The sequence below is a fragment of the Hypanus sabinus genome, chromosome 24 (genome assembly GCF_030144855.1).
Source record: "Hypanus sabinus isolate sHypSab1 chromosome 24, sHypSab1.hap1, whole genome shotgun sequence".
NCBI classification, from domain to species: Eukaryota; Metazoa; Chordata; class Chondrichthyes; order Myliobatiformes; family Dasyatidae; genus Hypanus; species Hypanus sabinus.
Genome location: NC_082729.1, coordinates 8204429 through 8231400, shown reverse-complemented (window position 1 = coordinate 8231400; position 26972 = coordinate 8204429). Strand labels below are relative to the sequence as shown.

The following is a 26972-nucleotide window of genomic DNA, read 5'->3' as shown; positions in this document are numbered from 1 at the left end:
CTTCCTCCATCACTACCCTGTCCTTGTAAACCTTCCTCCAGCACTTCCCTGTCCTTGTGAAACTTACTCCATCTTCCCTGTCCATGGGAACTTTTCCATCACTACCCTGTCCTTGTAAACCTTTCTCCAGCACTTCCCTGTCCTTGTAAATCTTCCTCCAGCACTTCCTTATCCTTGTGAACATTTCCAGCACTTCCGTGTCCCTGTGAAGTTTTCCATGACTTCCCTGTCCTTGTAAACCTTCCTCGATTGCTTCCCTGTACTGGAGAACATTTCCATCACTTCCCTGTCCTTGTGAACCTTCCTCCAGCACATCCCTGTCCTTGTGAAACTTCCTCCATCACTACCCTGTCCTTGTAAACCTTCCTCCAGCACTTCCCTGTCCTTGTAAACCTTCCTCCAGCACTTCCCTGTCCTTGTGAACTTTTCCATCACTTCCCTGTCCTTGTGAACCTTCCTCCATCACTTCCCTGTCCTTGGGAACTTTTCCATCACTACCCTGTCCTTGTAAACCTTTCTCCAGCACTTCCCTGTCCTTGTAAATCTTCCTCCAGCACTTCCTTATCCTTGTGAACATTTCCAGCACTTCCCTGTCCCTGTGAAGTTTTCCATGACTTCCCTGTCCTTGTAAACCTTCCTCGATTGCTTCCCTGTACTGGAGAACATTTCCATCACTTCCCTGTCCTTGTGAACCTTCCTCCAGCACATCCCTGTCCTTGTGAAACTTCCTCCATCACTACCCTGTCCTTGTAAACCTTCCTCCAGCACTTCCCTGTCCTTGTAAACCTTCCTCCAGCACTTCCCTGTCCTTGTGAACTTTTCCATCACTTCCCTGTCCTTGTGAACCTTCCTCCATCACTTCCCTGTCCTTGGGAACTTTTCCATCACTTCCCTGTCCTTGTGAACTTTTCCATCGCTTCCCTGTCCTTGTGAACCTTCCTCCAGCACTTCCCTGTCCTTGTGAACCTTCCTCCATCCTCCCTGTCCTTGTGAACCTTCCTCCAGCGCTTCCCTGTCCTTGTGAACCTTCCTCCATCTCTTCCCTGTCCTTGTGAACATTCCTCCATCTTCCCTGTCCTTGTGAAACTTACTCCATCTTCCCTGTCCTTGGGAACTTTTCCATCACTTCCCTGTCCTTGTGAAACTTCCTCCATCTTCCCTGTCCTTGGGAACTTTTCCATCACTTCCCTGTCCTTGGGAACCTTGCTCCATCACTTCCCTGTCCTTGTGAACCTTCCTCCAGCACTTCCCTGTCCTTGTGAACCTTCCTCCATCACTTCCCTGTACTTGTGAACCTTCCTCCAACACTTCCTGTCATTGTGAACCTTCCTCCAGCACTTCCCTGTTCTTGTGAACTTTTCCATCACTTCCCTGTCATTGCGAAGTTTTCCATCACTTTACTGTCCTTGCCAACATTCGTCTACCTTTCCTGTCATCGTGAACCTTCCTCCAGGACTTCCCTGTACTTGTGAACTTTCCTCCATCTTCCCTGTCCTTGTGAACCTTCATCCAGCGCTTCCCTGTCCTTGTAAACCTTCATCCATCACTTCCCTGTCCTTGTGAACCTTCCTCCAGCGCTTCTCTGTCTTTGTCAACCTTCCTCCATCTTCCCTGTCCTTGTAAACCTTCATCCATCACTTCCCTGTCCTTGTGAACCTTCCTCCTGTGCTTCGCTGTCCTTGTGAACTTTTCCATCACTTCCCTGTCCCTGTGAACCTTCCTCCAGCACTTCACTGTCCTTGTGAACTTTTCCATCACTTCCCTGTCCTTGTGAACTTTTCCATCACTTCCCTGTCCTTGTGAACCTTCCTCCAGCACTTCCCTGTCCTTGAGAAACTTACTCCATCTTCCCTGTCCATGGGAACTTTTCCATCACTACCCTGTTCTTGTAAACCTTTCTCCAGCACTTCCCTGTCCTTGTAAATCTTCCTCCAGCACTTCCTTATCCTTGTGAAGTTTTCCATCACTTCCCTGTCCTTGTAAACCTTCCTCGATTGCTTCCCTGTACTGGAGAACATTTCCATCACTTCCCTGTCCTTGTGAACCTTCCTCCAGCACATCCTTGTCCTTGTGAAACTTCCTCCATCACTACCCTGTCCTTGTAAACCTTCCTCCAGCACTTCCCTGTCCTTGTAAACCTTCCTCCAGCACTTCCCTGTCCTTGTGAACTTTTCCATCACTTCCCTGTCCTTGTGAACCTTCCTCCATCACTTCCCTGTCCTTGTGAACCTTCCTCCATCTCTTCCCTGTCCTTGTGAACATTCCTCCATCTTCCCTGTCCTTGTGAAACTTACTCCATCTTCCCTGTCCTTGGGAACTTTTCCATCACTTCCCTGTCCTTGTGAACCTTCCTCCATCTTCCCTGTCCTTGGGAACTTTTCCATCACTTCCCTGTCCTTGGGAACCTTGCTCCATCACTTCCCTGTCCTTGTGAACCTTCCTCCAGCACTTCCCTGTCCTTGTGAACCTTCCTCCATCACTTCCCTGTACTTGTGAACCTTCCTCCAACACTTCCTGTCATTGTGAACCTTCCTCCAGCACTTCCCTGTTCTTGTGAACTTTTCCATCACTTCCCTGTCATTGCGAAGTTTTCCATCACTTTACTGTCCTTGCCAACATTCGTCTAACTTTCCTGTCATCGTGAACCTTCCTCCAGGACTTCCCTGTACTTGTGAACCTTCCTCCATCTTCCCTGTCCTTGTGAACCTTCATCCAGCGCTTCCCTGTCCTTGTAAACCTTCATCCATCACTTCCCTGTCCTTGTGAACCTTCCTCCAGCGCTTCTCTGTCTTTGTCAACCTTCCTCCATCTTCCCTGTCCTTGTAAACCTTCATCCATCACTTCCCTGTCCTTGTGAACCTTCCTCCTGTGCTTCGCTGTCCTTGTGAACTTTTCCATCACTTCCCTGTCCCTGTGAACCTTCCTCCAGCACTTCACTGTCCTTGTGAACTTTTCCATCACTTCCCTGTCCTTGTGAACTTTTCCATCAATTCCTTGTCTTTGTGAACCTTCCTCCAGCACTTCCCTGTCCTTGTGAACCTCCCCGCAGCACGTCCCTGTCCCTGAGACCTTTTCCAACACTTCCCTGTCCTTGTGAACCTTCGGCCATCACTTCCCTGTCCTTGTGAAACATCCTCCAGCACTTCCCTGTCCTTGTGAACCTTCCACCATCACTTCCCTGTCCTTGTGAACTTTTCCATCACTTTCCTGTCCTTGTGAGCCTTCCTCCATCTTCCCTGTCCTTGGGAACTTTTCCATCACTTCCCTGTCCTTGTGAACCTTCCGCCATTACTTCCCTGTCCTTGTGAACCTTCCTCCAGCACTTCCCTGTCCTTGTGAACCTTCCTCCATCACTTCCCTGTACTTGTGAACCTTACTCCATCACTTCCTGTCATTGTGAACCTTCCTCCAGCACTTCCCTGTTCTTGTGAACTTTTCCATCACTTCCCTGTCCTTGTGAAGTTTTCCATCACTTCCCTGTCCTTGTGAACCTTCGTCTACCTTTCTTGTCATTGTGAAGCTTCCTCCATCACTACCCTGTCCTTGTGAACCTTCTTCCATCTTCCCTGTCCTTGTGAAACTTCCTCCATCTTCCCTGTCCTTGTGAACCATCCTCTATCTTCCCTGTCCTTCTGAAACTTCCTCTATCTTCCCTGTCCTTCTGAAACTTCCTCCAGCACTTCCCTGTCCTTGTGAACCTCACTCCATCACATCCCTGTCCTTGTGAACCTCCCCGCAGCACGTCCCTGTCCCTGAGACCTTTTCCAACACTTCCCTGTCCTTGTGAACCTTCGGCCATCACTTCCCTGTCCTTGTGAAACATCCTCCAGCACTTCCCTGTCCTTGTGAAGCTTCCACCATCACTTCCCTGTCCTTGTGAACTTTTCCATCACTTTCCTGTCCTTGTGAGCCTTCCTCCATCTTCCCTGTACTTGGGAACTTTTCCATCACTTCCCTGTCCTTGTGAACCTTCCTCCATCACTTCCCTGTCCTTGTGAACCTTCCTCCAGCACTTCCCTGTACTTGTGAACCTTACTCCATCACTTCCTGTCATTGTGAACCTTCCTCCAGCACTTCCCTGTTCTTGTGAACTTTTCCATCACTTCCCTGTCCTTGTGAAGTTTTCCATCACTTCCCTGTCCTTGTGAACCTTCGTCTACCTTTCTTGTCATTGTGAAGCTTCCTCCATCACTACCCTGTCCTTGTGAACCTTCTTCCATCTTCCCTGTCCTTGTGAAACTTCCTCCATCTTCCCTGTCCTTGTGAACCATCCTCTATCTTCCCTGTCCTTCTGAAACTTCCTCTATCTTCCCTGTCCTTCTGAAACTTCCTCCAGCACTTCCCTGTCCTTGTGAACCTCACTCCATCACATCCCTGTCCTTGTGAACCTCCCCGCAGCACGTCCCTGTCCCTGAGACCTTTTCCAACACTTCCCTGTCCTTGTGAACCTTCGGCCATCACTTCCCTGTCCTTGTGAAACATCCTCCAGCACTTCCCTGTCCTTGTGAAGCTTCCACCATCACTTCCCTGTCCTTGTGAACTTTTCCATCACTTTCCTGTCCTTGTAAGCCTTCCTCCATCTTCCCTGTACTTGGGAACTTTTCCATCACTTCCCTGTCCTTGTGAACCTTCCTCCATCACTTCCCTGTCCTTGTGAACCTTCCTCCAGCACTTCCCTGTCCTTGTGAACCTTACTCCATCACTTCCTGTCATTGTGAACCTTCCTCCAGCACTTCCCTGTTCTTGTGAACTTTTCCATCACTTCCCTGTCCTTGTGAATTTTTCCAGCACTTTCCTGTCCTTGTGAACCTTCCTCCATCTTCTCTGTCCTTGTGAAACTTCCTCCATCTTCCCTGTCCTTGAGAACCTTCCTCTATCTTCCCTGTCCTTCTGAAACTTCCTCCAGCACTTCCCTGTCCTAGTGAACCTCACTCCATCACTTCCTGTCATTGTGAACCTTCCTCCAGCACTTCCCTGTTCTTGTGAACTTTTCCATCACTTCCCTGTCCTTGTGAACCTTCGTCTACCTTTCCTGTCATTGTGAAACTTCCTCCATCACTACCCTGTCCTTGTGAACCTTCTTCCATCTTCCCTGTCCTTGGGAACCTTCCTCCATCGCTTCCCTGTCCTTGTGAACCTTCCTCCATCTTCCCTGTCCTTGTAAACCTTGCTCCATCACTTCTCTGTCCTTGTGAACTTTTCCATCACTTCCCTGTCCTTCTGAAACTTTCTCAATCACTTCCCTGTCCTTGTGAAGTTTTCCAGCACTTTCCTGTCCTTGTGAACCTTCCTCCATCTTCCCTGTCCTTGTGAAACTTCCTCCATCTTCCCTGTCCTTGTGAACCTTCCTCTATCTTCCCTGTCCTTCTGAAACTTCCTCCAGCACTTCCCTGTCCTTGTGAACCTCACTCCATCACTTCCTGTCATTGTGAACCTTCCTCCAGCACTTCCCTGTTCTTGTGAACTTTTCCATCACTTCCCTGTCCTTGTGAAGTTTTCCATCACTTCCCTGTCCTTGTGAACCTTCGTCTACCTTTCCTTTCATTGTGAAACTTCCTCCATCACTGCCCTGTCCTTGTGAACCTTCTGCCATCTTCCCTGTCCTTGTGAACCTTCCTCCATCTTCCCTGCCCTTGTGAACCTTCCTCCAGCACTTCTCTGTCCTTGTGAACATTCCTCCATTTTCCCTGTCCTTGGGAACCTTCCTCCATCGCTTCCCTGTCCTTGTGAACCTTCCTCCATCTTCCCTGTCCTTGTAAACCTTGCTCCATCACTTCTCTGTCCTTCTGAACTTTTCCATCACTTCCCTGTCCTTCTGAACCTTTCTCCATCACTTCCCTGTCCTTGTGAACTTTTCCATCACTTCCCTGTCCTTGTGAACTTTCCTCCATCTTCGCTGTCATTGTAAACCTTCATCCATCACTTCCCTGTCCTTGTGAACTTCCCCCAGCGCTTCCCTGTCCTTGTCAACCTTCTTCCATCACTACCCTGTCCTTGTAAACCTTTCTCCAGCACTTCACTGTCCTTGTAAATCTTCCTCCAGCACTTCCTTATCCTTGTGAACATTTCCAGCACTTCCCTGTCCCTGTGAACATTTCCATCACTTCCCTGTCCTTGTAAACCTTCCTCGATTGCTTCCCTGTACTGGAGAACTTTTCCATCACTTCCCTGTCCTTGTGAACCTTCCTCCAGCACATCCCTGTCCTTGTGAAACTTCCTCCATCACTACCCTGTCCTTGTAAACCTTCCTCCAGCACTTCCCTGTCCTTGTAATCCTTCCTCCAGCACTTCCCTGTCCTTGTGAATTTTTCCATCACTTCCCTGTCCTTGTGAACCTTCCTCCATCACTTCCCTGTCCTTGTGAACCTTCCTCCATCTCTTCCCTGTCCTTGTGAACATTCCTCCATCTTCCCTGTCCTTGTGAAACATACTCCATCTTCCCTGTCCTTGGAAACTTTTCCATCACTTATCTGTACTTGTGAACCTTCCTCCAGCACATCCCTGTCCTTGTGAAACTTGCTCCATCACTACCCTGTCCTTGTAAACCTTCCTCCAGCACTACCCTGTCCTTGTAAACCTTCCTCCAGCACCTCCCTGTCCTTGTGAACTTTTCCATCACTTCCCTGTCCTTGTGAACCTTCCTCCATCACATCCCTGTCCTTGTGAACCTTCCTCCATCTCTTCCCGGTCCTTGTGAACATGCCTCCATCTTCCCTGTCCTTCTGAAACTTACTCCATCTTCCCTGTCCTTGGGAACTTTTCCATCACTTCCCTGTCCTTGTGAACCTTCCTCCATCACTTCCCTGTCCTTGTGAACCTTCCTCCATCTTCCCTGTCCTTGGGAACTTTTCCATCACTTCCCTGTCCTTGGGAACCTTCCTCCAGCACTTCCCTGTACTTGTGAACCTTCCTCCAGCACTTCCCTGTCCTTGTGAACCTTCCTCCATCACTTCCCTGTACTTGTGAACCTTCCTCCATCACTTCCTGTCATTGTGAACCTTCCTCCAGCACTTCCCTGTTCTTGTGAACTTTTCCATCACTTCCCTGTCCTTGTGAAGTTTTCCATCACTTCCCTGTCCTTGTGAACCTTCGTCTACCTTTCCTGTCATTGTGAAACTTCCTCCATCACTACCCTGTCCTTGTGAACCTTCTTCCATCTTCCCTGTCCTTGTGAACCTTCATCCAGCGCTTCCCTGTCCTTGTAAACCTTCATCCATCACTTCCCTGTCCTTGTGAACCTTCCTCCAGCGCTTCCCTGTCTTTGTCAACCTTCCTCCATCTTCCCTGTCCTTGTAAACCTTCATCCATCACTTCCCTGTCCTTGTGAACCTTCTTCCAGCACATCCCTGTCCTTGTGAACCTTCGTCTACCTTTCTTGTCATTGTGAAGCTTCCTCCATCACTACCCTGTCCTTGTGAACCTTCTTCCATCTTCCCTGTCCTTGTGAAACTTCCTCCATCTTCCCTGTCCTTGTGAACCATCCTCTATCTTCCCTGTCCTTCTGAAACTTCCTCCAGCATCTCCCTGTCCTTGTGAACTTTTCCAATGCTTCCCTGTCCTTGTGAACCTTCCTCCAGCACTTCCCTGTCCTTGGGAACCTTCCTCCATCGCTTCCCTGTCCTTATGAACCTTCCTCCATCTTCCCTGTCCTTGTAAACCTTGCTCCATCACTTCTCTGTCCTTCTGAACTTTTCCATCACTTCCCTGTCCTTCTGAACCTTTCTCCATCACTTCCCTGTCCTTGTGAACTTTTCCATCACTTCCCTGTCCTTGTGAACTTTCCTCCATCTTCGCTGTCATTGTAAACCTTCATCCATCACTTCCCTGTCCTTGTGAACTTCCCCCAGCGCTTCCCTGTCCTTGTCAACCTTCTTCCATCACTACCCTGTCCTTGTAAACCTTTCTCCAGCACTTCACTGTCCTTGTAAATCTTCCTCCAGCACTTCCTTATCCTTGTGAACATTTCCAGCACTTCCCTGTCCCTGTGAACTTTTCCATCACTTCCCTGTCCTTGTAAACCTTCCTCGATTGCTTCCCTGTACTGGAGAACTTTTCCATCACTTCCCTGTCCTTGTGAACCTTCCTCCAGCACATCCCTGTCCTTGTGAAACTTCCTCCATCACTACCCTGTCCTTGTAAACCTTCCTCCAGCACTTCCCTGTCCTTGTAATCCTTCCTCCAGCACTTCCCTGTCCTTGTGAACTTTTCCATCACTTCCCTGCCCTTGTGAACCTTCCTCCATCACTTCCCTGTCCTTGTGAACCTTCCTCCATCTCTTCCCTGTCCTTGTGAACATTCCTCCATCTTCCCTGTCCTTGTGAAACATACTCCATCTTCCCTGTCCTTGGAAACTTTTCCATCACTTATCTGTACTTGTGAACCTTCCTCCAGCACATCCCTGTCCTTGTGAAACTTGCTCCATCACTACCCTGTCCTTGTAAACATTCCTCCAGCACTACCCTGTCCTTGTAAACCTTCCTCCAGCACCTCCCTGTCCTTGTGAACTTTTCCATCACTTCCCTGTCCTTGTGAACCTTCCTCCATCACATCCCTGTCCTTGTGAACCTTCCTCCATCTCTTCCCGGTCCTTGTGAACATGCCTCCATCTTCCCTGTCCTTCTGAAACTTACTCCATCTTCCCTGTCCTTGGGAACTTTTCCATCACTTCCCTGTCCTTGTGAACCTTCCTCCATCACTTCCCTGTCCTTGTGAACCTTCCTCCATCTTCCCTGTCCTTGGGAACTTTTCCATCACTTCCCTGTCCTTGGGAACCTTCCTCCAGCACTTCCCTGTACTTGTGAACCTTCCTCCAGCACTTCCCTGTCCTTGTGAACCTTCCTCCATCACTTCCCTGTACTTGTGAACCTTCCTCCATCACTTCCTGTCATTGTGAACCTTCCTCCAGCACTTCCCTGTTCTTGTGAACTTTTCCATCACTTCCCTGTCCTTGTGAAGTTTTCCATCACTTCCCTGTCCTTGTGAACCTTCGTCTACCTTTCCTGTCATTGTGAAACTTCCTCCATCACTACCCTGTCCTTGTGAACCTTCTTCCATCTTCCCTGTCCTTGTGAACCTTCATCCAGCGCTTCCCTGTCCTTGTAAACCTTCATCCATCACTTCCCTGTCCTTGTGAACCTTCCTCCAGCGCTTCCCTGTCTTTGTCAACCTTCCTCCATCTTCCCTGTCCTTGTAAACCTTCATCCATCACTTCCCTGTCCTTGTGAACCTTCTTCCAGCACATCCCTGTCCTTGTGAACCTTCGTCTACCTTTCTTGTCATTGTGAAGCTTCCTCCATCACTACCCTGTCCTTGTGAACCTTCTTCCATCTTCCCTGTCCTTGTGAAACTTCCTCCATCTTCCCTGTCCTTGTGAACCATCCTCTATCTTCCCTGTCCTTCTGAAACTTCCTCCAGCATCTCCCTGTCCTTGTGAACTTTTCCAATGCTTCCCTGTCCTTGTGAACCTTCCTCCAGCACTTTCCTGTCCTTGTGAACCTTCCTCCATCTTCCCTGTCCTTGTGAAACTTCCTCCATCTTCCCTGTCCTTGTGAACCTTCCTCTATCTTCCCTGTCCTTCTGAAACTTCCTCCAGCACTTCCCTGTCCTTGTGAACCTCACTCCATCACTTCCTGTCATTGTGAACCTTCCTCCAGCACTTCCCTGTTCTTGTGAACTTTTCCATCACTTCCCTGTCCTTGTGAAGTTTTCCATCACTTCCCTGTCCTTGTGAACCTTCGTCTACCTTTCCTGTCATTGTGAAACTTCCTCCATCACTACCCTGTCATTGTGAACCTTCTTCCATCTTCCCTGTCCTTGTGAACCTTCCTCCATCTTCCCTGCCCTTGTGAAACTTCCTCCAGCACTTCTCTGTCCTTGTGAACATTCCTCCATTTTCCCTGTCCTTGGGAACCTTCCTCCATCGCTTCCCTGTCCTTATGAACCTTCCTCCATCTTCCCTGTCCTTGTAAACCTTGCTCCATCACTTCTCTGTCCTTGTGAACTTTTCCATCACTTCCCTGTCCTTCTGAACCTTTCTCCATCACTTCCCTGTCCTTGTGAACTTTTCCATCACTTCCCTGTCCTTGTGAACTTTCCTCCATCTTCGCTGTCCTTGTAAACCTTCATCCATCACTTCCCCGTCCTTGTGAACTTCCCCCAGCGCTTCCCTGTCCTTGTCAACCTTCTTCCATCACTACCCTGTCCTTGTAAACCTTTCTCCAGCACTTCCCTGTCCTTGTAAATCTTCCTCCAGCACTTCCTTATCCTTGTGAACATTTCCAGCACTTCCCTGTCCCTGTGAACTTTTCCATCACTTCCCTGTCCTTGTAAAGCTTCCTCGATTGCTTCCCTGTACTGGAGAACATTTCCATCACTTCCCTGTCCTTGTGAACCTTCCTCCAGCACATCCCTGTCCTTGTGAAACTTCCTCCATCACTACCCTGTCCTTGTAAACCTTCCTCCAGCACTTCCCTGTCCTTGTAAACCTTCCTCCAGCACTTCCCTGTCCTTGTGAACTTTTCCATCACTTCCCAGTCCTTGTGAACCTTCCTCCATCACTTCCCTGTCCTTGTGAACCTTCCTCCATCTCTTCCCTGTCCTTGTGAACATTCCTCCATCTTCCCTGTCCTTGTGAAAGTTACTCCATCTTCCCTGTACTTGGGAACTTTTCCATCACTTCCCTGTCCTTGTGAACCTTCCTCCAGCACATCCCTGTCCTTGTGAAACTTCCTCCATCACTACCCTGTCCTTGTAAACCTTCCTCCAGCACTACCCTGTCCTTGTAAACCTTCCTCCAGCACATCCCTGTCCTTGTGAACTTTTCCATCACTTCCCTGTCCTTGTGAACCATCCTCCATCACATCCCTTTCCTTGTGAACCTTCCTCCATCTCTTCCCGGTCCTTGTGAACTTTCCTCCATCTTCCCTGTCCTTGTGAAACTTACTATATCTTCCCTGTCCTTGGGAACTTTTCCATCACTTCCCTGTCCTTGTGAACCTTCCTCCATCACTACCCTGTCCTTGTGAACCTTCCTCCATCTTCCCTGTCCTTGGGAACTTTTCCATCACTTCCCTGTCCTTGGGAACCTTCCTCCATCACTTCCCTGTCCTTGTGAACCTTCCTCCAGCCCTTCCCTGTCCTTGTGAACCTTCCTCCATCACTTCCCTGTACTTGTGAACCTTCCTCCATCACTTCCTGTCATTGTGAACCTTCCTCCAGCACTTCCCTGTTCTTGTGAACTTTTCCATCACTTCCCTATCCTTGCGAAGTTTTCCATCACTTCACTGTCCTTGCGAACCTTCGTCTACCTTTCCTGTCATTGTGAACCTTCCTCCAGGACTTCCCTGTACTTGTGAACGTTCCTCCATCTTCCCTGTCCTTGTGAAACTTCATCCAGCGCTTCCCTGTCCTTGTAAACCTTCATCCATCACTTCCCTGTCCTTGTAAACCTTCATCCATCACTTCCCTGTCCTTGTGAACCTTCATCCAGCGCTTCCCTGTCCTTGTAAACCTTCATCCATCACTTCCCTGTCCTTGTGAACCGTCCTCCAGCGCTTCGCTGTCCTTGTGAACTTTTCCATCACTTCCCTGTCCTTGTGAACTTTCCTCCATCTTCGCTGTCCTTGTAAACCTTCATCCATCACTTCCCCGTCCTTGTGAACTTCCCCCAGCGCTTCCCTGTCCTTGTCAACCTTCTTCCATCACTACCCTGTCCTTGTAAACCTTTCTCCAGCACTTCCCTGTCCTTGTAAATCTTCCTCCAGCACTTCCTTATCCTTGTGAACATTTCCAGCACTTCCCTGTCCCTGTGAACTTTTCCATCACTTCCCTGTCCTTGTAAAGCTTCCTCGATTGCTTCCCTGTACTGGAGAACATTTCCATCACTTCCCTGTCCTTGTGAACCTTCCTCCAGCACATCCCTGTCCTTGAGAAACTTCCTCCATCACTACCCTGTCCTTGTAAACCTTCCTCCAGCACTTCCCTGTCCTTGTAAACCTTCCTACAGCACTTCCCTGTCCTTGTGAACTTTTCCATCACTTCCCAGTCCTTGTGAACCTTCCTCCATCACTTCCCTGTCCTTGTGAACCTTCCTCCATCTCTTCCCTGTCCTTGTGAACATTCCTCCATCTTCCCTGTCCTTGTGAAACTTACTCCATCTTCCCTGTCCTTGGGAACTTTTCCATCACTTCCCTGTCCTTGTGAACCTTCCTCCAGCACATCCCTGTCCTTGTGAAACTTCCTCCATCACTACCCTGTCCTTGTAAACCTTCCTCCAGCACTACCCTGTCCTTGTAAACCTTCCTCCAGCACATCCCTGTCCTTGTGAACTTTTCCATCACTTCCCTGTCCTTGTGAACCTTCCTCCATCACATCCCTGTCCTTGTGAACCTTCCTCCATCTCTTCCTGGTCCTTGTGAACATTCCTCCATCTTCCCTGTCCTTGTGAAACTTACTATATCTTCCCTGTCCTTGGGAACTTTTCCATCACTTCCCTGTCCTTGTGAACCTTCCTCCATCACTACCCTGTCCTTGTGAACCTTCCTCCATCTTCCCTGTCCTTGGGAACTTTTCCATCACTTCCCTGTCCTTGGGAACCTTCCTCCATCACTTCCCTGTCCTTGTGAACCTTCCTCCAGCCCTTCCCTGTCCTTGTGAACCTTCCTCCATCACTTCCCTGTACTTGTGAACCTTCCTCCATCACTTCCTGTCATTGTGAACCTTCCTCCAGCACTTCCCTGTTCTTGTGAACTTTTCCATCACTTCCCTATCCTTGCAAAGTTTTCCATCACTTCACTGTCCTTGCGAACCTTCGTCTACCTTTCCTGTCATTGTGAACCTTCCTCCAGGACTTCCCTGTACATGTGAACCTTCCTCCATCTTCCCTGTCCTTGTGAACCTTCATCCAGCGCTTCCCTGTCCTTGTAAACCTTCATCCATCACTTCCCTGTCCTTGTAAACCTTCATCCATCACTTCCCTGTCCTTGTGAACCTTCATCCAGCGCTTCCCTGTCCTTGTAAACCTTCATCAATCACTTCCCTGTCCTTGTGAACCTTCCTCCAGCGCTTCCCTGTCTTTGTCAACCTTCCTCCATCTTCCCTGTCCTTGTAAACCTTCATCCATCACGTCCCTGTCCTTGTGAACCGTCCTCCAGCGCTTCGCTGTCCTTGTGAACTTTTCCATCACTTCCCTGTCCTTGTGAACCTTCCTCCAGCGCTTCGCTGTCCTTGTGAACTTTTCCATCACTTCCCTGTCCTTGTGAACCTTCCTCCAGCGCTTCCCTGTCTTTGTCAACCTTCCTCCATCTTCCCTGTCCTTGTAAACCTTCATCCATCACTTCCCTGTCCTTGTGAACCTTCCTCCAGCGCTTCGCTGTCCTTGTGAACTTTTCCATCACTTCCCTGTCCCAGTGAACCTTCCTCCAGCACTTCACTGTCCTTGTGAACTTTTGTCCTTGTGAACTTTTCCAGCAATTCCTTGTCTTTGTGAACCTTCCTCCAGCACTTCCCTGTCCTTGTGAAACATCCTCCAGCACTTCCCTGTCCTTGTGAACCTTCCACCATCACTTCCCAGTCCTTGTGAACTTTTCCATCACTTTCCTGTCCTTGTGAACCTTTCTCCATCTTCCCTGTCCTTGGGAACTTTTCCATCACTTCCCTGTCCTTGTGAACCTTCCGCCATCACTTCCCTGTCCTTGTGAACCATCCTCTATCTTCCCTGTCCTTCTGAAACTTCCTACAGCACTTCCCTGTCCTTGTGAACTTTTCCAACGCTTCCCTGTCCTTGTGAACCTTCCTCCAGCACTTTCCTGTCCTTGTGAACCTTCCTCCATCTTCCCTGTCCTTGTGAAACTTCCTCCATCTTCCCTGTCCTTGTGAACCTTCCTCTATCTTCCCTGTCCTTCTGAAACTTCCTCCAGCACTTCCCTGTCCTTGTGAACCATCCACCAGCACTTCCCTGTCCTTGGTAACCTTCCTCCAGCACTTCCCTGTGCTTGTGAACCTTCCTCCAGCACTTCCCTGTCCTTGTGAACCTTCCTCCAGCACTTCCCTCTCCTTGTGAACTTTTCCATCACTTCCCTGTCCTTGTGAAATTTTCCATCAATTCCCTGTCCTTGTGAACCTTCCTCCAGCACTTCCCTGTCCTTGTGAACCTCCCTGCAGCACTTCCCTGTCCTTGTGAACTTTTCCATCACTTCCCTGTCCTTGTGAACCTTCCGCCATCACATCCCTGTAATTGTGAAACATCCTGCAGCACTTCCCTGTCCCTGTGACCCATCCACCTTCACTTCCCTGTCCTTGTGAACTTTTCCATCACTTTCCTGTCCTTGTGAACCTTCCTCCATCTTCCCTGTCCTTGGGAACTTTCCACCATCTTCCCTGTCCTTGGGAACTTTCCCATCACTTCCTGGTCCTTGTGAACATTCCGCCATCACTTCCCTGTCCTTGTGAAACTACCTCCAGCACTTCCCTGTCCTTGTGAACCTTCCTCCAGCACTTCCCTGTCCTTGTGAACATCCCTGCAGCACTTCCCTGTCCCTGAGAACTTTTCCAGCACTTCCCTGTCCTTGTGAACCTTCCACCATCACTTCCCTGTCCTTGTGAACTTTTCCATCACTTTCCTGTCCTTGTGAACCTTCCTCCATCTTCCCTGTCCTTGGGAACTTTTCCATCACTTCCCTGTCCTTGTGAACCTTCATCCAGCGCTTCCCTGTCCTTGTAAACCTTCATCCATCACTTCCCTGTCCTTGTAAACCTTCATCCATCACTTCCCTGTCCTTGTGAACCTTCATCCAGCGCTTCCCTGTCCTTGTAAACCTTCATCAATCACTTCCCTGTCCTTGTGAACCTTCCTCCAGCGCTTCCCTGTCTTTGTCAACCTTCCTCCATCTTCCCTGTCCTTGTAAACCTTCATCCATCACGTCCCTGTCCTTGTGAACCGTCCTCCAGCGCTTCGCTGTCCTTGTGAACTTTTCCATCACTTCCCTGTCCTTGTGAACCTTCCTCCAGCGCTTCGCTGTCCTTGTGAACTTTTCCATCACTTCCCTGTCCTTGTGAACCTTCCTCCAGCGCTTCCCTGTCTTTGTCAACCTTCCTCCATCTTCCCTGTCCTTGTAAACCTTCATCCATCACTTCCCTGTCCTTGTGAACCTTCCTCCAGCGCTTCGCTGTCCTTGTGAACTTTTCCATCACTTCCCTGTCCCAGTGAACCTTCCTCCAGCACTTCACTGTCCTTGTGAACTTTTGTCCTTGTGAACTTTTCCAGCAATTCCTTGTCTTTGTGAACCTTCCTCCAGCACTTCCCTGTCCTTGTGAAACATCCTCCAGCACTTCCCTGTCCTTGTGAACCTTCCACCATCACTTCCCTGTCCTTGTGAACTTTTCCATCACTTTCCTGTCCTTGTGAACCTTTCTCCATCTTCCCTGTCCTTGGGAACTTTTCCATCACTTCCCTGTCCTTGTGAACCATCCGCCATCACTTCCCTGTCCTTGTGAAACTTCCTCCATCTTACCTGTCCTTGTGAACCATCCTCTATCTTCCCTGTCCTTCTGAAACTTCCTACAGCACTTCCCTGTCCTTGTGAACTTTTCCAACGCTTCCCTGTCCTTGTGAACCTTCCTCCAGCACTTTCCTGTCCTTGTGAACCTTCCTCCATCTTCCCTGTCCTTGTGAAACTTCCTCCATCTTCCCTGTCCTTGTGAACCTTCCTCTATCTTCCCTGTCCTTCTGAAACTTCCTCCAGCACTTCCCTGTCCTTGTGAACCATCCACCAGCACTTCCCTGTCCTTGGTAACCTTCCTCCAGCACTTCCCTGTGCTTGTGAACCTTCCTCCAGCACTTCCCTGTCCTTGTGAACCTTCCTCCAGCACTTCCCTCTCCTTGTGAACTTTTCCATCACTTCCCTGTCCTTGTGAAATTTTCCATCAATTCCCTGTCCTTGTGAACCTTCCTCCAGCACTTCCCTGTCCTTGTGAACCTCCCTGCAGCACTTCCCTGTCCTTGTGAACTTTTCCATCACTTCCCTGTCCTTGTGAACCTTCCGCCATCACATCCCTGTAATTGTGAAACATCCTGCAGCACTTCCCTGTCCCTGTTACCCATCCACCTTCACTTCCCTGTCCTTGTGAACTTTTCCATTACTTTCCTGTCCTTGTGAACCTTCCTCCATCTTCCCTGTCCTTGGGAACTTTCCACCATCTTCCCTGTCCTTGGGAACTTTCCCATCACTTCCTGGTCCTTGTGAACCTTCCGCCATCACTTCCCTGTCCTTGTGAAACTACCTCCAGCACTTCCCTGTCCTTGTGAACCTTCCTCCAGCACTTCCCTGTCCTTGTGAACATCCCTGCAGCACTTCCCTGTCCCTGAGAACTTTTCCAGCACTTCCCTGTCCTTGTGAACCTTCCACCATCACTTCCCTGTCCTTGTGAACTTTTCCATCACTTTCCTGTCCTTGTGAACCTTCCTCCATCTTCCCTGTCCTTGGGAACTTTTCCATCACTTCCCTGTCCTTGTGAACCTTCCGCCATCACTTCCCTGTCCTTGTGAACCTTCCTCCAGCACTTCCCTGTCCTTGTGAACCTTCCGCCATCACTTCCCTGTACTTGTGAACCTTCCTCCAGCACTTCCCTGTCCTTGTGAACCTTCCTCCATCACTTCCTGTCCTTGTGAACCTTCCTCCATCTCTTCCCGGTCCTTGTGAACATTCCTCCATCTTCCCTGCCCTTGTGAAACTTACTCCATCTTACCTGTCCTTGGGAACTTTTCCATCACTTCCCTGTCCTTGTGAACCTTCCTCCATCACTTCCCTGTCCTTGTGAACCTTCCTCCATCTTCCCTGTCCTTGGGAACTTTTCCATCACTTCCCTGTCCTTGGGAACCTTCCTCCATCACTTCCCTGTCCTTGTGAACCTTCCTCCAGCACTTCCCTGTACTTGTGAACCTTCCTCCATCACTTCCCTGTACTTGTGAACCTTCCTCCATCACTTCCTGTCATTGTGAACCTTCCTCCAGCACTTCCCTGTTCTTGTGAACTTTTCCATCACTTCCCTGTCCTTGCGAAGTTTTCCATCACTTCACTGTCCTTGCGATCCTTCGTCTACCTTTCCTGTCATTGTGAACCTTCCTCCAGGACTTCCCTGTACTTGTGAACCTTCCTCCATCTTCCCTGTCCTTGTGAACCTTCATCCAGCGCTTCCCTGTCCTTGTAAACCTTCATCCATCACTTCCCTGTCCTTGTGAACCTTCCTCCAGCACTTCCCTGTCTTTGTCAACCTTCCTCCATCTTCCCTGTCCTTGTAAACCTTCATCCATCACTTCCCTGTCCTTGTGAACCTTCCTCCAGCGCTTCGCTGTCCTTGTGAACTTTTCCATCACTTCCCTGTCCCTGTGAACCTTCCTCCAGCACTTCACTGTCCTTGTGAACTTTTGTCCTTGTGAACTTTTCCAGCAATTCCTTGTCTTTGTGAACCTTCCTCCAGCACTTCCCTGTCCTTGTGAAACATCCTCCAGCACTTCCCTGTCCTTGTGAACCTTCCACCATCACTTCCCTGTCCTTGTGAACTTTTCCATCACTTTCCTGTCCTTGTGAACCTTCCTCCATCTTCCCTGTCCTTGGGAACTTTTCCATCACTTCCCTGTCCTTGTGAACCTTCCGCCATCACTTCCCTGTCCTTGTGAAACTTCCTCCATCTTACCTGTCCTTGTGAACCATCCTCTATCTTCCCTGTCCTTCTGAAACTTCCTACAGCACTTCCCTGTCCTTGTGAACTTTTCCAACGCTTCCCTGTCCTTGTGAACCTTCCTCCAGCACTTTCCTGTCCTTGTGAACCTTCCTCCATCTTCCCTGTCCTTGTGAAACTTCCTCCATCTTCCCTGTCCTTGTGAACCTTCCTCTATCTTCCCTGTCCTTCTGAAACTTCCTCCAGCACTTCCCTGTCCTTGTGAGCCATCCACCAGCACTTCCCTGTCCTTGGTAACCTTCCTCCAGCACTTCCCTGTGCTTGTGAACCTTCCTCCAGCACTTCCCTGTCCTTGTGAACCTTCCTCCAGCACTTCCCTCTCCTTGTGAACTTTTCCATCACTTCCCTGTCCTTGTGAAATTTTCCATCAATTCCCTGTCCTTGTGAACCTTCCTCCAGCACTTCCCTGTCCTTGTGAACCTCCCTGCAGCACTTCCCTGTCCTTGTGAACTTTTCCATCACTTCCCTGTCCTTGTGAACCTTCCGCCATCACATCCCTGTAATTGTGAAACATCCTCCATCACTTCCCTGTCCTTGTGAACCTTCCTCCATCTTCCCTGTCCTTGGGAACTTTTCCATCACTTCCCTGTCCTTGGGAACCTTCCTCCATCACTTCCCTGTCCTTGTGAACCTTCCTCCAGCACTTCCCTGTACTTGTGAACCTTCCTCCATCACTTCCCTGTACTTGTGAACCTTCCTCCATCACTTCCTGTCATTGTGAACCTTCCTCCAGCACTTCCCTGTTCTTGTGAACTTTTCCATCACTTCCCTGTCCTTGCGAAGTTTTCCATCACTTCACTGTCCTTGCGATCCTTCGTCTACCTTTCCTGTCATTGTGAACCTTCCTCCAGGACTTCCCTGTACTTGTGAACCTTCCTCCATCTTCCCTGTCCTTGTGAACCTTCATCCAGCGCTTCCCTGTCCTTGTAAACCTTCATCCATCACTTCCCTGTCCTTGTGAACCTTCCTCCAGCACTTCCCTGTCTTTGTCAACCTTCCTCCATCTTCCCTGTCCTTGTAAACCTTCATCCATCACTTCCCTGTCCTTGTGAACCTTCCTCCAGCGCTTCGCTGTCCTTGTGAACTTTTCCATCACTTCCCTGTCCCTGTGAACCTTCCTCCAGCACTTCACTGTCCTTGTGAACTTTTGTCCTTGTGAACTTTTCCAGCAATTCCTTGTCTTTGTGAACCTTCCTCCAGCACTTCCCTGTCCTTGTGAAACATCCTCCAGCACTTCCCTGTCCTTGTGAACCTTCCACCATCACTTCCCTGTCCTTGTGAACTTTTCCATCACTTTCCTGTCCTTGTGAACCTTCCTCCATCTTCCCTGTCCTTGGGAACTTTTCCATCACTTCCCTGTCCTTGTGAACCTTCCGCCATCACTTCCCTGTCCTTGTGAAACTTCCTCCATCTTACCTGTCCTTGTGAACCATCCTCTATCTTCGCTGTCCTTCTGAAACTTCCTACAGCACTTCCCTGTCCTTGTGAACTTTTCCAACGCTTCCCTGTCCTTGTGAACCTTCCTCCAGCACTTTCCTGTCCTTGTGAACCTTCCTCCATCTTCCCTGTCCTTGTGAAACTTCCTCCATCTTCCCTGTCCTTGTGAACCTTCCTCTATCTTCCCTGTCCTTCTGAAACTTCCTCCAGCACTTCCCTGTCCTTGTGAGCCATCCACCAGCACTTCCCTGTCCTTGGTAACCTTCCTCCAGCACTTCCCTGTGCTTGTGAACCTTCCTCCAGCACTTCCCTGTCCTTGTGAACCTTCCTCCAGCACTTCCCTCTCCTTGTGAACTTTTCCATCACTTCCCTGTCCTTGTGAAATTTTCCATCAATTCCCTGTCCTTGTGAACCTTCCTCCAGCACTTCCCTGTCCTTGTGAACCTCCCTGCAGCACTTCCCTGTCCTTGTGAACTTTTCCATCACTTCCCTGTCCTTGTGAACCTTCTGCCATCACATCCCTGTAATTGTGAAACATCCTCCAGCACTTCCCTGTCCTTGTGAACTTTTCCATCACTTTCCTGTCCTTGTGAACCTTCCTCCATCTTCCCTGTCCTTGGGAACTTTCCACCATCTTCCCTGTCCTTGGGAACTTTCCCATCACTTCCTGGTCCTTCTGAACCTTCCGCCATCACTTCCCTGTCCTTGTGAAACTACCTCCAGCACTTCCCTGTCCTTGTGAACCTTCCTCCAGCACTTCCCAGTCCTTGTGAACATCCCTGCAGCACTTCCCTGTCCCTGAGAATTTTTCCAGCACTTCCCTGTCCTTGTGAACCTTCCACCATCACTTCCCTGTCCTTGTGAACTTTTCCATCACTTTCCTGTCCTTGTGAACCTTCCTCCATCTTCCCTGTCCTTGGGAACTTTTCCATCACTTCCCTGTCCTGGTGAACCTTCCGCCATCACTTCCCTGTCCTTGTGAACCTTCCTCCAACACTTCCCTGCCCTTGTGAACCTTCCTCCATCACTTCCCTGTACTTGTGAACCTTCCTCCAGCACTTCCCTGTCCTTGTGAACCTTCCTCCATCACTTCCTGTTCTTGTGAACCTTCCTCCATCTCTTCCCGGTCCTTGTGAACATTCCTCCATCTTCCCTGCCCTTGTGAAACTTACTCCATCTTACCTGTCCTTGGGAACTTTTCCATCACTTCCCTGTCCTTGTGAACCTTCCTCCATCACTTCCCTGTCCTTGTGAACCTTCCTCCATCTTCCCTGTCCTTGGGAACTTTTCCATCACTTCCCTGTCCTTGGGAACATTCCTCCATCACTTCCCTGTCCTTGTGAACCTTCCTCCAGCACTTCCCTGTCCTTGTGAACCTTCCTCCATCACTTCCCTGTACTTCTGAACCTTCCTCCATCACTTCCTGTCATTGTGAACCTTCCTCCAGCACTTCCCTGTTCTTGTGAACTTTTCCATCACTTCCCTGTCCTTGCGAAGTTTTCCATCACTTCACTGTCCTTGCGAACCTTCGTCTACCTTTCCTGTCATTGTGAACCTTCCTCCAGGACTTCCCTGTACTTGTGAACCTTCCTCCATCTTCCCTGTCCTTGTGAACCTTCATCCAGCGCTTCCCTGTCCTTGTAAACCTTCATCCATCACTTCCCTGTCCTTGTGAACCTTCCTCCAGCACTTCCCTGTCTTTGTCAACCTTCCTCCATCTTCCCTGTCCTTGTAAACCTTCATCCATCACTTCCCTGTCCTTGTGAACCTTCCTCCAGCGCTTCGCTGTCCTTGTGAACTTTTCCATCACTTCCCTGTCCCTGTGAACCTTCCTCCAGCACTTCACTGTCCTTGTGAACATTTGTCCTTGTGAACTTTTCCAGCAATTCCTTGTCTTTGTGAACCTTCCTCCAGCACTTCCCTGTCCTTGTGAAACATCCTCCAGCACTTCCCTGTCCTTGTGAACCTTCCACCATCACTTCCCTGTCCTTGTGAACTTTTCCATCACTTTCCTGTCCTTGTGAACCTTCCTCCATCTTCCCTGTCCTTGGGAACTTTTCCATCACTTCCCTGTCCTTGTGAACCTTCCGCCATCACTTCCCTGTCCTTGTGAACCTTCCTCCAGCACTTCCCTGTCCTTGTGAACCTTCCTCCATCACTTCCCTGTACTTGTGAACCTTACTCCATCACTTCCTGTCATTGTGAACCTTCCACCAGCACTTCCCTGTTCTTGTGAACTTTTCCATCACTTCCCTGTCCTTGTGAAGTTTTCCATCACTTCCCTGTCCTTGTGAACCTTCGTCTACCTTTCCTGTCATTGTGAAACTTCCTCCATCACTACCCTGTCCTTGTGAACCTTCTTCCATCTTCCCTGTCCTTGTGAAACTTCCTCCATCTTACCTGTCCTTGTGAACCATCCTCTATCTTCCCTGTCCTTCTGAAACTTCCTACAGCACTTCCCTGTCCTTGTGAACTTTTCCAACGCTTCCCTGTCCTTGTGAACCTTCCTCCAGCACTTTCCTGTCCTTGTGAACCTTCCTCCATCTTCCCTGTCCTTGTGAAACTTCCTCCATCTTCCCTGTCCTTGTGAACCTTCCTCTATCTTCCCTGTCCTTCTGAAACTTCCTCCAGCACTTCCCTGTCCTTGTGAACCATCCACCAGCACTTCCCTGTCCTTGGTAACCTTCCTCCAGCACTTCCCTGTGCTTGTGAACCTTCCTCCAGCACTTCCCTGTCCTTGTGAACCTTCCTCCAGCACTTCCCTGTCCTTGTGAACTTTTCCATCACTTCCCTGTCCTTGTGAAATTTTCCATCAATTCCCTGTCCTTGTGAACCTTCCTCCAGCACTTCCCTGTCCTTGTGAACCTCCCTGCAGCACTTCCCTGTCCTTGTGAACTTTTCCATCACTTCCCTGTCCTTGTGAACCTTCCGCCATCACATCCCTGTCCTTGTGAAACATCCTCCAGCACTTCCCTGTCCTTGTGACCCATCCACCTTCACTTCCCTGTCCTTGTGAACTTTTCCATCACTTTCCTGTCCTTGTGAACCTTCCTCCATCTTCCCTGTCCTTGGGAACTTTCCACCATCTTCCCTGTCCTTGGGAACTTTCCCATCACTTCCTGGTCCTTGTGAACCTTCCGCCATCACTTCCCTGTCATTGTGAAACTACCTCCAGCACTTCCCTGTCCTTGTGAACCTTCCTCCAGCACTTCCCTGTCCTTGTGAACATCCCTGCAGCACTTCCCTGTCCCTGAGAACTTTTCCAGCACTTCCCTGTCCTTGTGAACCTTCCACCATCACTTCCCTGTCCTTGTGAACTTTTCCATCACTTTCCTGTCCTTGTGAACCTTCCTCCATCTTCCCTGTCCTTGGGAACTTTTCCATCACTTCCCTGTCCTTGTGAACCTTCCGCCATCACTTCCCTGTCCTTGTGAACCTTCCTCCAGCACTTCCCTGTCCTTGTGAACCTTCCTCCATCACTTCCCTGTACTTGTGAACCTTCCTCCAGCACTTCCCTGTCCTTGTGAACCTTCCTCCATCACTTCCTGTCCTTGTGAACCTTCCTCCATCTCTTCCCGGTCCTTGTGAACATTCCTCCATCTTCCCTGTCCTTGTGAAACTTACTCCATCTTCCCTGTCCTTGGGAACTTTTCCATCACTTCCCTGTCCTTGTGAACCTTCCTCCATCACTTCCCTGTCCTTGTGAACCTTCCTCCATCTTCCCTGTCCTTGGGAACTTTTCCATCACTTCCCTGTCCTTGGGAACCTTCCTCCATCACTTCCCTGTACTTGTGAACCTTCCTCCAGCACTTCCCTGTCCTTGTGAACCTTCCTCCATCAGTTCCCTGTACTTGTGAACCTTCCTCCATCACTTCCTGTCATTGTGAACCTTCCTCCAGCACTTCCCTGTTCTTGTGAACTTTTCCATCACTTCCCTGTCCTTGCGAAGTTTTCCATCACTTCACTGTCCTTGCGAACCTTCGTCTACCTTTCCTGTCATTGTGAACCTTCCTCCAGGACTTCCCTGTACTTGTGAACCTTCCTCCATCTTCCCTGTCCTTGTGAACCTTCATCCAGCGCTTCCCTGTCCTTGTAAACCTTCATCCATCACTTCACTGTCCTTGTGAACCTTCCTCCAGCGCTTCGCTGTCCTTGTGAACTTTTCCATCACCTCCCTGTCCCTGTGAACCTTCCTCCAGCACTTCACTGTCCTTGTGAACTTTTGTCCTTGTGAACTTTTCCAGCAATTCCTTGTCTTTGTGAACCTTCATCCATCACTTTCCTGTCCTTGTGAACCTTCCTCCATCACTTCCCTGTCCTTGTGAACTTTTCCATCACTCTCCTGTCCTTGTGAACCTTCCTCCATCTTCCCTGTCCTTGGGAACTTTTCCATCACTTCCCTGTCCTTGTGAACCTTCCGCCATCACTTCCCTGTCCTTGTGAAACTTCCTCCATCTTACCTGTCCTTGTGAACCATCCTCTATCTTCCCTGTCCTTCTGAAACTTCCTACAGCACCTCCCTGTCCTTGTGAACTTTTCCATCACTTCCCTGTCCTTGCGAAGTTTTCCATCACTTCACTGTCCTTGCGAACCTTCGTCTACCTTTCCTGTCATTGTGAACCTTCCTCCAGGACTTCCCTGTACTTGTGAACCTTCCTCCATCTTCCCTGTCCTTGTGAACCTTCCTCCAGCGCTTCCCTGTCTTGGTCAACCTTCCTCCATCTTCCCTGTCCTTGTAAACCTTCATCCATCACTTCACTGTCCTTGTGAACCTTCCTCCAGCGCTTCGCTGTCCTTGTGAACGTTTCCATCACTTCCCTGTCCCTGTGAACCTTCCTCCAGCACTTCACTGTCCTTGTGAACTTTTGTCCTTGGGAACTTTTCCATCACTTCCCTGTCCTTGTGAACCTTCCTCCATCACTTCCCTGTCCTTGTGAACTTTTCCATCACTTTCCTGTCCTTGTGAACCTTCCTCCATCTTCCCTGTCCTTGGGAACTTTTCCATCACTTCCCTGTCCTTGTGAACCTTCCGCCATCACTTCCCTGTCCTTGTGAAACTTCCTCCATCTTACCTGTCCTTGTGAACCATCCTCTATCTTCCCTGTCCTTCTGAAACTTCCTACAGCACTTCCCTGTCCTTGTGAACTTTTCCACCGCTTCCCTGTCCTTGTGAACCTTCCTCCAGCACTTTCCTGTCCTTGTGAACCTTCCTCCATCTTCCCTGTCCTTGTGAAACTTCCTCCATCTTCCCTGTCCTTGTGAACCTTCCTCTATCTTCCCTGTCCTTCTGAAACTTCCTCCAGCACTTCCCTGTCCTTGTGAACCATCCACCAGCACTTCCCTGTCCTTGGTAACCTTCCTCCAGCACTTCCCTGTGCTTGTGAACCTTCCTCCAGCACTTCCCTGTCCTTGTGAACCTTCGTCCAGCACTTCCCTGTCCTTGTGAAATTTTCCATCACTTCCCTGTCCTTGTGAAATTTTCCATCAATTCCCTGTCCTTGTGAACCTTCCTCCAGCACTTCCCTGTCCTTGTGAACCTCCCTGCAGCACTTCCCTGTCCTTGTGAACTTTTCCATCACTTCCCTGTCCTTGTGAACCTTCCGCCATCACATCCCTGTCCTTGTGAAACATCCTCCAGCACTTCCCTGTCCTTGTGACCCATCCACCTTCACTTCCCTGTCCTTGTGAACTTTTCCATCACTTTCCTGTCCTTGTGAACCTTCCTCCATCTTCCCTGTCCTTGGGAACTTTCCACCATCTTCCCTGACCTTGGGAACTTTCCCATCACTTCCTGGTCCTTCTGAACCTTCCGCCATCAATTCCCTGTCCTTGTGAAACTACCTCCAGCACTTCCCTGTCCTTGTGAACCTTCCTCCAGCACTTCCCTGTCCTTGTGAACATCCCTGCAGCACTTCCCTGTCCCTGAGAACTTTTCCAGCACTTCCCTGTCCTTGTGAACCTTCCACCATCACTTCCCTGTCCTTGTGAACTTTTTCATCACTTTCCTGTCCTTGTGAACCTTCCTCCATCTTCCCTGTCCTTGGGAACTTTTCCATCACTTCCCTGTCCTTGTGAACCTTCCGCCATCACTTCCCTGTCCTTGTGAACCTTCCTCCAGCACTTCCCTGTCCTTGTGAACCTTCCTCCATCACTTCACTGTACTTGTGAACCTTCCTCCAGCACTTCCCTGTCCTTGTGAACATTCCTCCATCACTTCCTGTGCTTGTGAACCTTCCTGCATCTCTTCCCGGTCCTTGTGAACATTCCTCCATCTTCCCTGTCCTTGTGAAACTTACTCCATCTTCCCTGTCCTTGGGAACTTTTCCATCACTTCCCTGTCCTTGTGAACCTTCCTCCATCACTTCCCTGTCCTTGTGAACCTTCCTCCATCTTCCCTGTCCTTGGGAACTTTTCCATCACTTCCCTGTCCTTGGGAACCTTCCTCCATCACTTCCCTGTCCTTGTGAACCTTCCTCCAGCACTTCCCTGTCCTTGTGAACCTTCCTCCATCACTTCCCTGTACTTGTGAACCTTCCTCCATCACTTCCTGTCATTGTGAACCTTCCTCCAGCACTTCCCTGTTCTTGTGAACTTTTCCATCACTTCCCTGTCCTTGTGAACCTTCCTCCAGCACATCCCTGTCCTTGTGAAACTTCCTCCATCACTACCCTGTCCTTGTGAACCTTCCTCCATCACATCCCTGTCCTTGTGAACCTTCCTCCATCTCTTCCCGGTCCTTGTGAACATTCCTCCAACTTCCCTGTCCTTGTGAAACTTACTCCATCTTCCCTGTCCTTGGGAACTTTTCCATCACTTCCCTGTCCTTGTGAACCTTCCTCCATCACTTCCCTGTCCTTGTGAACCTTCCGCCATCTTCCCTGTCCTTGGGAACTTTTCCATCACTTCCCTGTCCTTGGGAACCTTCCTCCATCACATCCCTGTCCTTGTGAACCTTCCTCCAGCACTTCCCTGTCCTTGTGAACCTTCCTCCATCACATCCCTGTACTTGTGAACCTTCCTCCATCACTTCCTGTCATTGTGAACCTTCCTCCAGCACTTCCCTGTTCTTGTGAACTTTTCCATCACTTCCCTGTCCTTGCGAAGTTTTCCATCACTTCACTGTCCTTGCGAACCTTCGTCTACCTTTCCTGTCATTGTGAACCTTCCTCCAGGACTTCCCTGTACTTGTGAACCTTCCTCCATCTTCCCTGTCCTTGTGAACCTTCATCCAGCGCTTCCCTGTCCTTGTAAACCTTCATCCATCACTTCCCTGTCCTTGTGAACCTTCCTCCAGCGCTTCCCTGTCTTTGTCAACCTTCCTCCATCTTCCCTGTCCTTGTAAACCTTCATCCATCACTTCCCTGTCCTTGTGAACCTTCCTCCAGCGCTTCCCTGTGTTGGTCAACCTTCCTCCATCTTCCCTGTTCTTGTAAACCTTCATCCATCACTTCACTGTCCTTGTGAACCTTCCTCCAGCGCTTCGCTGTCCTTGTGAACTTTTCCATCACCTCCCTGTCCCTGTGAACCTTCCTCCAGCACTTCACTGTCCTTGTGAACTTTTGTCCTTGTGAACTTTTCCAGCAATTCCTTGTCTTTGTGAACCTTCATCCATCACTTTCCTGTCCTTGTGAACCTTCCTCCATCACTTCCCTGTCCTTGTGAACTTTTCCATCACTCTCCTGTCCTTGTGAACCTTCCTCCATCTTCCCTGTCCTTGGGAACTTTTCCATCACTTCCCTGTCCTTGTGAACCTTCCGCCATCACTTCCCTGTCCTTGTGAAACTTCCTCCATCTTACCT

At 49.6% G+C, this 26972-nt stretch overlaps 2 protein-coding genes across 2 annotated transcripts in view; both read right to left on the bottom strand.

Annotated features, from left to right (window-relative positions):
- The window catches only part of LOC132380444 (ribosome-binding protein 1-like), a 67998-nt gene that overhangs the window by 467 nt on the left and 40559 nt on the right, over positions 1-26972 (bottom strand). The gene's annotated exons all lie outside the window — the stretch shown is intronic.
- LOC132380446 (ribosome-binding protein 1-like) overlaps positions 9749-26972 on the bottom strand; it is a 53404-nt gene continuing 36180 nt past the window's right edge. Inside the window, exon 2 of the mRNA XM_059949247.1 lies at positions 9749-10060. Within this exon, the coding sequence (XP_059805230.1) occupies positions 9774-10060 (287 nt within the window). The 3' untranslated portion in view covers positions 9749-9773. The remainder of the gene's footprint in view (positions 10061-26972) is intronic.